This window comes from Nicotiana tabacum, chromosome 15 (genome assembly GCF_000715075.1).
Source record: "Nicotiana tabacum cultivar K326 chromosome 15, ASM71507v2, whole genome shotgun sequence".
NCBI classification, from domain to species: Eukaryota; Viridiplantae; Streptophyta; class Magnoliopsida; order Solanales; family Solanaceae; genus Nicotiana; species Nicotiana tabacum.
In genome coordinates this window covers 96,956,723-96,965,799 of record NC_134094.1, presented here as the reverse complement: position 1 = coordinate 96,965,799, position 9,077 = coordinate 96,956,723, and the positions used below count along the sequence as shown (strand labels likewise).

General features: G+C 37.8%; 1 protein-coding gene across 1 annotated transcript; it reads left to right on the top strand.

Moving 5' to 3' along the window:
* Nucleotides 1-7,276: 7,276 nt before the first annotated feature.
* On the top strand, nucleotides 7,277-8,570 carry LOC107804965 (protein RADIALIS-like 4). Its single transcript, XM_016628933.2, has 2 exons — nucleotides 7,277-7,600; nucleotides 8,324-8,570. Exons 1-2 carry the CDS (start codon nucleotides 7,332-7,334, stop codon nucleotides 8,346-8,348), a joined length of 294 nt encoding a protein of 97 aa, XP_016484419.1. The 5' UTR covers nucleotides 7,277-7,331; the 3' UTR covers nucleotides 8,349-8,570.
* The last annotated feature ends 507 nt before the right edge of the window (nucleotides 8,571-9,077 follow it).

Here is a 9,077-nt window from a genome sequence, read left to right as displayed (position 1 = left end):
GGGCCACCTTAATCCGAGTTCGAACATTCACTTCACTTGGGGACCGCAGGCATTGCCTAACTTAAAAGGCTAAGGCCATTCCAAGTCAATAAAACTCGAGAGCATGAAGCTTATTTGGCATTGCCCGAATTAAAAGGCTAAGGCCATTCCGAGTCAATAAAACTCGAGGGCATGAAGCTTATTTAGCATTGCCCGAATTAAAAGTCTAAGGCCGTTCCGAGTCAATAAAACTCGAGGGCATGAAGCTTATTTGGCATTGCCCGAATTAAAAGGCTAAGGCTGTTCCGAGTCAATAAAACTCGAAGGCATGAGGCTTATTTGACATTGCCCAAATTAAAAGGCTAAGGCCGTTCCGAGTTAACAAAACTCGAGGGCATGAAGCTTATTTGGCATTGCCTGAATTTAAAGGTTAAGGCCGTTCTGAGTTAACAAAACCCGAGGTTGCAAAATCTTACGAAGACCTGAACAAAATTCGCTCTCGGCGAGTCATATCCTAAAAAATATGAGTATTAGGGGAGAGTTCCCGGACATACTAGATCCTACGATGCTCTAGAGATAATAAAATCAAAGGCAAAGCCTGTTCGAACATGACTATTTAATGCTAAGGCATTTCAATTTGCAAAAACATAAAGTGAAAAGCAAAGAAAGAACTCGAGAAATTATCAAAAATAGAGAATTTATATTTACAAAATGTTGTCTTTACAAAGGCCGAGAAACCTCGACACAAAATACTAAGTACAAAAAGAAACAAAATCAAACAAAGGCCGCCTGATCTTGGCCGGAGCCTGCCTCGTCATCTGGATTCCCAGGGTCTTCTCCATCCTCGGATCCGCTTAATTCCTCAGAATCCTCCTCCTCGGGATAATCCAGCTTCCTGGCCTCGGCTTCGAGCACTTTGGCATCCTTGATCTCGGCCGATAAGTCAAAACCTCGAGCGTGAATTTACTCAAGGGCCTCCCTTCGAGATTGCCACTTCGTATGCTCGACTATATTTTTCGATTGGTCTTGAGCAGCTTCGGCATCAGCCTTGTATTGGAAAACCATTTCAGTGGCTTCGGACTTAGCCACGATGATCTTCGACTTGGCCATTTTGAGCTCCTTGACCAGATTATCTCGATCTGAGACAGCCAAACCGAGCCGAGATTGAAGCTCCTCAACCCTTTTTGATTGAACCTTGGCCCTTTCCTTGCCGCTCTCAGCTGAATTTCGGCCGAAGATAGTTGTGCCCGAAAAGCCTATTTTTCCGAGGCCAAACGATCCATTTTGCCTCTCCATTCATCGGTCTCAGTTTTGATTATGTCCATTTCAGCTCGGAGCTAAGCAATACGATCGAGTTTTGGCTGGTGCAAATTTTGACCATCAGTCACTGAATCAAATTTATCATCCCTTACTTTGAAAACTTTTACCTGCTCGACCAAGTTAGCATGATCCTTCCGGGCCACTTCCAGCTCAGCAGAAGGTTCTTAGTCTCCCCTTCGAGTTGCTCACTAAGAAGTTTAAAGGCGTCTCTCTTCTCAGTAAGCTCTCGAACTCCGGCTTCGAGTTGCTTCAGGTTATCCCGGTACCTAAAAAAAGCCACGTGATGAAGCACCGAAGCCTATGAGCAAGAAGGGAAATACTAAAACATCTGCGAAATAATCTAAGTATAAATCAAAAATTCACTTGGAAAACGAGAAGTTACCCGATTCAGCGATTGTTGCGCTTTACTGAAAAGGCAGGGTGAGTCCACCTCATTCATCTTAGCTTGATCATCCTCGTTTACCAAGCACCGAAGATAGCTAGCCACCTTACGGGGGCAGAGAGGACCCGGGCATCCTCCGGAAGTGAAAAAACAATGGTGCGCTTCCAATCAGGATATACACTCGAAGCAGGGAATCGATCAACTAATTTCGGGCTGAAGGAAGGCCCGCTTGCTTCTGAGGGAGAGCTCTTCCTTGGTATCTCTAGATCGCCAAACCAATGGCGTCCTCCGTAGCCGTCGAATCCACACCGTCAAAAAAACCACGAAAAGTATCATTCGATCTATGGACCCCCTCGAGGGGGCACATCGACTTCGTAAAAGAGGTCAAGTCGATAATCTCTATCGGGCAGAGTGCTTCTTGTAGGTCTTTTCCATAATCTCGGGGAGCCTCAACTCCTGCCTTCACCTCAGTCTCCCCGACATGATGAAATTCGGCCTCGCCTCTCCCTGGCTCGGAGGCCCCTTGCCCTTCGAGCTGCGACGACATACTGGCCACAAGATCAAAAGCCTCACCTTCCCCCTCGGATTCATCCCTCAGTCGATGGAGTGAATTCGGGGACAATGCTCGACCACTTGTGCTTCCCTTGGATTACGAGCCAATCTTCTCTTTGGCCTTTTCTTCTCAGGGCCAGGGGAACTTGGAGCCTTTTTCCTTTTCTTCTCTTTATCCTACTTCAGAGCAGGGGGATCGACGTATATATCGCCATCGGCTGATGGGGGACTCATTTCGACCTCTTTTGGTAAACCTGCAAAAAAAGAGTAAAATGATTTAGAGATCGATGATGTGAAAGTAAGATCAAATATAACTTAGAGGAGAAATTCTCACCATGATTACGAGCCTCCCATCGGCCCTTCGAGAGCTCACGCCATAAGCGCTCGAAATAAGGTCTCTATGTCAAAATTCCCTCGACCTACTCCTTGAGTCGAGGAACAACATCCGACATCTGGGCAACAACTGTATCATCATATAACATCGATGAGAAGGGATGAAAAAGAAAAGAAATAAATGAAATCTTGAAGGCGAAGTTATACTTACATTTCCTATTCTATTTCTCAGAAAATGGCATATCCATAGCTGGGATCAAGTCCGAGGTCCTCACTCCAACGAATCGGCCTAACCAGCCCCGGTCCCGATCCTCGTCGATGCTCGAAAATATGGCCTTAGTGGCTCGACGTGTGAGCTTGATTAATCCCCCTCGGTAAAGTCGAGGGCTATACAGATGTATGAGGTGGTCGAGGGTAAATGGATATCCCTCGAGCTTGCTCACAAAGAAACGAAGCAGAATAATGATCCTCCAAAATGAAGGATGGATCTACCCGAGCGGCACCTCATACCTTTTGCAAAAAGCTATGATAACTGGGTCTAAAGGACCCAACGTGAAAGGGTAAGTGTAAACACTTAAAAAACCCTCCACGTAGGTGGTGATCGATTCCTCGGGGGTAGGGACCACTACGAGTTTATCTTCCCAGTTGCAGTCCTTTTTGACCTTATCGAGGATATCTATTGTAATAGTACATATGTACCTCGAGACCGGCTCGCACCGACCCGGTACCAAGGGGGTTTGCTCGATCTTGAAGTCAGCCCCGGTTGGGCACGCCGAAGGGACAAATAACTTTAGAGGGGTTCCGGTATTGGTTCCTCAATAGCAGCAGGTGAAACATTTTTCGATGGCTTCGAGGAAGAAGGGGTCTCTTTTTTAAGAACATATTTTGAAGTCTTTGCCATTTCTTCTAAAATAGAGGAAAGAAGAAGATGTTGGTAAAAGAGGAGTTATAACTAGCAGGTAACTTATGAAGAAATTTCAAAAAACCTCACAAGGAAGGAAGTTCTTAAGTTTAAAACCAGAAAACCAGAAGGCAAGGATGATGAAATTCTCTTAAAACGCAAGAGCAAGAGTTGGAATGGAAAAGGTTCTAATGAATGGGTTGAAGGGTATTTATAGTATTCCCAAACGGCGGTTCATATCACCGATGTTCATATCCCAAGATGGCCGACCATTGACTGACACACATTTAATGCCCCGAAGACTGGACCGACGGGATGTTTCCACTATTCTTATCACTTATGAATTCATCATCATATTTTATCGAAGTAAGAATCGAAAGCTCGAACCGTTTCCCATCATTTGCTTTCCGAAAAATAAGGGGATTTTGACAACATAGTTTGTCACTTGCGTCATGATATATCGAAGTGAGAATCTGAGGCTCATATCGTTTCTCGTCATCTACTCTCCGAAAAATGAGAGGACTATCTGTATACAAGTAAAACCGAGCTCAATATTCGATCGAGCTTCCAAAATCCTTGATTAGGCGAGGGCCGAAATATCTGTGATCGGGTGAGATCGAGCTCAAAGATCGATCTGACGACTAACACCACTAACTAAGATCGGCACATGGTAATTATGATCGAACCCAAAGCACTATCAAAATTAGCCATCGAAACCATCAGATTTGCCCTCGAGTTTGTCGAAGACGTGACCGGTCCTGTTTCTAACGGTCTCGAAGAAAGCTTTGCCAACTCATCAGACAGGGGTCCGTAATTCTCGCCATTAACCAATCATTGTGGCGAAAATTATGGAATGACTCAAAAAGGGAACCAACGGTCAGCAAATCAAGAAATTTTGCCTTTGATAGAGCAATAAAATAATATCTCAAAAGGTAGTTCTCCCCTAATATATAAGGAGGACTTGATAATTCATAGGACACATTGTAACTTATATCAAAAGGCTATATGCTGTTATTTCTATCTTTGTCATAGTTCATTGCACTGGAGCATCAACAATATTATCAATTATATTATTTTCAGCTCGGGGAAGATTAATCTCACATGCTAGGATTGCTCAGACTTGCGTGGTTTGCATTTACCTTTTTATCTTTTATTTCCGTAACTGATCCGATTTATCACTTTGTATCAAATTATATTCCGTATCCTTAAAATGACGTACAAATTCAATTGTTATCTTATTTCTAAGGTAAACAGACTGTTTATTAGAGCTTTAGCATGATGAGAATACATAATGCTACTCCCAGACGAGGTGCTTCTTGCATGCTGTCCTTTTTGGCTATACAATTAAATGTCTTAATCATTGTGTTATTTTTCACCTAGGTCGTTTAAATTTAAAAAGATAAGTGGAAAGACTTAAGGATAGAGTTTAATAATATGCTTGGCAGATGTTTTCACCTTATAATCAATTAACCCTTTTCTGGATTCTTCATTACACAGTTATGATCATCATGCCATTCGTTACGGGGGAAGTTACCATAAAGAAACAAAAGAAGAATACCATGTGAAGGGGTCACTAACCTAGACTTAACTTTATGTTAATTGCTTAAAATAGATGCCACACAATCATCTTCAGTATCTCACTATCTAGAAAAGAAAAAATAATTGCTGTTATAAGATAAGATTAAATAACCGATAGCAACTTGGAAGGCTGCCATAGTGTCAGTAGGGACGAACATCTTGATCGAAAACTTACTTTTTTAGTCCGTTTCAAAAAGAGTGACTCCTTTCTAAATTTAGAAATAATTTAGCTTAAACTTCCAATTAACCTTAATGAGAAGCTCTTATAACTACACAAATATTCTGCACACCTTTTTGATTTATTTAGGATCACAAATTCCATAAGTCTTCATTTTTTCTTAAACTTCGTGCTAAGTCAAACAAGTTGACATAAATTGGAACGAAGGGAGTATTATAAAGATAGATTTCGAACCAAGTGAATCAAATGGAATGTTGTAGAATTTGAACTTGAATCCATAAAGTTCTAGCTAGTACGTGCTCCAAGGGGCATCATATTCTTACAATGTTTGGTTTTAATTAGCTCATATATATGTTCAAGGAACTATCCATTTTTTTAGCAATAGTAAACTTAGCTAACCTAGTTACGGGCATAATTTTGGGTTTTTTTTCACTTTTAGCCCGTGCTAAAAATTACTTATATTCGATAATCGAAAAGTGTATAAAATTTGTATAATTTTTGTATATAATATACATAATGTATATATATATATAAAAAATATATAAATTTTATATATTTTTTCGACTATTATTTTTACAGCGGCTATACAGTGTCAACGGACTAAAAGTAATCTTTGTTCGATTCAACTTTAAGCTTACGTATGCGAGAAAAATGCAAAACCCAAACTTGGCAATTGGCATGCTCAAGGATAGTTGGGGATAGCGATCAATTGATAAAAAACAAGAGAGACTGAAATATACGGGCCTGGCCACGATTAGTACAAATTCTATAAAAAGACAGTTCGATGCACTAAACTCCCGCTATGCACGGGGTCCGGGGAAGGATCGGACCACAAGCGTCAAGCAAAAATGTACACTCTTAGCACGGAAAAATAATTTTATTGAGTTTAGGTTATATACATTAATAGTACTGTAATACACTATCAGTGCAATTTAACGAGGAATTACATGTTATCGTAGGTCAATTTAGACAATGTAAAATAGAGAGGGCTTTCTTTATGAGAAAAAGACTAGTCTTAGTGATAGATGTACTGACTGCTGGAAGAAACTTAGCCAGCTAAAACTGAAATGGATCTTTGCTAAATCATGCAGAAGAAAGTGAGGAAAGTACAGGCATTATCACGTTTATGATTTTCCCCAACAAAGAAAAACAACCAACAGGGAAAAAGTTGCTTTTGGATTGCCATGCACAACTTGATTTCACTCTCATGCATTATTCACTCTTAATAAAAAAAAATCATAAGCCAAAAAACATGAAAAACGAAAACTGGGGCCACATTGTCCCCGTGAATGCAAAAAATCTTTTTCACTTTTAGCCACTTGAAATTGATTTCACATTCCTCTTTTGGACGCATTAGATTAATGGAGGTATTCTACGTTACAACTAAGAAAATACTCAGAAATTTGAAAGCAAAATATTAAAGTTACACCAAGAAGGTGCAGATAGGGAACAACTTTTCTTGGAATAATTTCCCCTATTCATTTTGTGTCTTGACGTTGAATTAAATCAAGCACAGGCCATTGAAACATTACATAACATTATTTGGCTTAATATTCAGGTGGGAGATCAATATAGTTAAGTACTTACCTAATAACAACATTAAAAGTCACTAAAAGAGATGTTAATTTCTAACATATTTCTCCGATCTGGACTACTAATTTTGTATCTTAAACATATGTCTCTAAAAGAGATATTTAACAAATTTTCCGATCTGGACTACTAATTTTGTATATTTAAACTAAGATTTCTTACGTGTGATAAATCTATATCTCTGAAAGAAACATTAATTTCTAACAAATTTTCCGATCTGGACTACTAATTTTGTGTATTAAACTTAAATTTCTTATCCACAAAAATTCCATGCTTAGTTGTAATTATGATTTGGAAGAAAAAAAAACATGTTGCTTTCACATATTTTCCCTGGTTTTAGCAGCAGAAAAAAAGAAGAAAAAGAATCCTCACAGGCCCATCATACTTTTGTCTATTTGTGTCTCTCCATTGCTATATATATAGAGTATCCATGTTAACCTTTTTTGTATCAAAACATCATCTACTCTCCTTTATCGTTCTTGAGTGGCCTTTAATCCTTTTATTTTCTTGTTGCAAAAATGGCCTCAAATTCAACTTGGACTCCTCAGCAAAACAAGAAGTTTGAGAATGCATTGGCCATTTATGACAAAGACACACCAGATCGGTGGCGTAATTTGGCTAAGGCAGTTGGTGGTGGTAAGACAGAGGAAGACGTGAAAATTCACTATGAAAAACTTGTGGAAGATATCAAACGCATTGAGTCTGGTCAAGTTCCTTTGCCTAAATACAATAAGGCAAATGGTGGCCATAACAACAAAGGCTACACGTTCAACGATGAAGAACAAAGGTAAAATTATACTCCATTCCGTTTCAAATATTAGTCGTTTGGATAATCAAACTTTAATATGTTTCAAAATATTTGATGTTTTAGAAAAACAAGAAGTTATTTATTACTTTTTTTTTCCTAATCTATTCTTGTTACTAGCTCCAATTAATTAATATGGAGTGTTCACTCAGTGAAATGTTTAAGAAGAGACAAAGGATAGATTATACATATACTCTTTAGACTAGTGCTATTAAACGTCTTTTTTATAAAGGAATGTCAAAAACTTTAAAAGATTGGGAAGTAAAAATTCCATTGATTTTAATTTGACTATTAATCATCTTGTTCTAGATATATACTGCTAGCTGTATTTGCACTAACCTTCCACATTTTACTGATTCTTCAGTATCCAGAGAATCAAATACTTTTTAAACTATTTCGATAAGCTAAGCACGTGAAAGGATTTTGACAATATCCATTTGCCTAGTGTAATGAATAGACATTGAATTTTTGCAATAACGGTATAAAAATATTTACGGAATCAAGATATTAATAAGAAATTATAAGTAAATCTTGATAAAGTATTAACTGATAACCTGATAAAAATAATAACTAATTTACTATTATATGCTAAATTATACTGATAGTAAATTCTTTCACACTTTGAGTAGATATAACTTAAATCCAATTAAATATCTCATTATCTTTTATCTCATTTGTTTGGATTGGACTTGTTTTTATTGACAGGCTGAGGTATCTCAAGCTCCAATAGAAGCAAGAAATGGCAAAGTAAAAAAGCAGATGGAGCCTATTATTTATGTTGAAGTATGAAACTCAAATGCAGCAAACAAATAACAAAAGAAGGATATTAGCTGAATATGACTTTCTTTTCTACACCATTTTACATTTTAGTTTTTCAATGGATATTTCCTATAAGCAATACCTCTGGTCTTTCATGTTCAAATCAATCATATCTTAATGAATTATCGTACAATGTCTTCTGTATTAATTATTATCTTACTTAGCTTAAGCAGATAACATATTCATTCGAAAGTACAGAACGAAATCAACGTCAAACTAGAGAAGACGAACGAGCTAAGAGCAACACAAAAACAAAGACCATTTATTTATTTACTTATTGTTTTTAAGCAAAGACCATTCAAAATTATGAATACGATTAACGATCGACTAATTTCGGTTTGCGCCTGAATGTGTAAATTCGCTTGTTGAAAGTAGTAAGTATATCCTTTTTTATAATTTCGTATCTTACTTTGAGAAAAAGTTTGCTAGGAGAGTTGAAAACTATGACTTTATCTCTTACATTTGTTGTTAATATAAATTTCACGTCTTCATGGCAAACTGTTTAACACTTTTATTTATCAAGATTCGAGCTAAGCGAACATTCACTACATTTTAAAATTGTTCTTTCGTCACTTTGATCATATGATAACAATTGTAACTTATAGCATCTTTTTTGTAACTTTTGAATATCTGAATTATT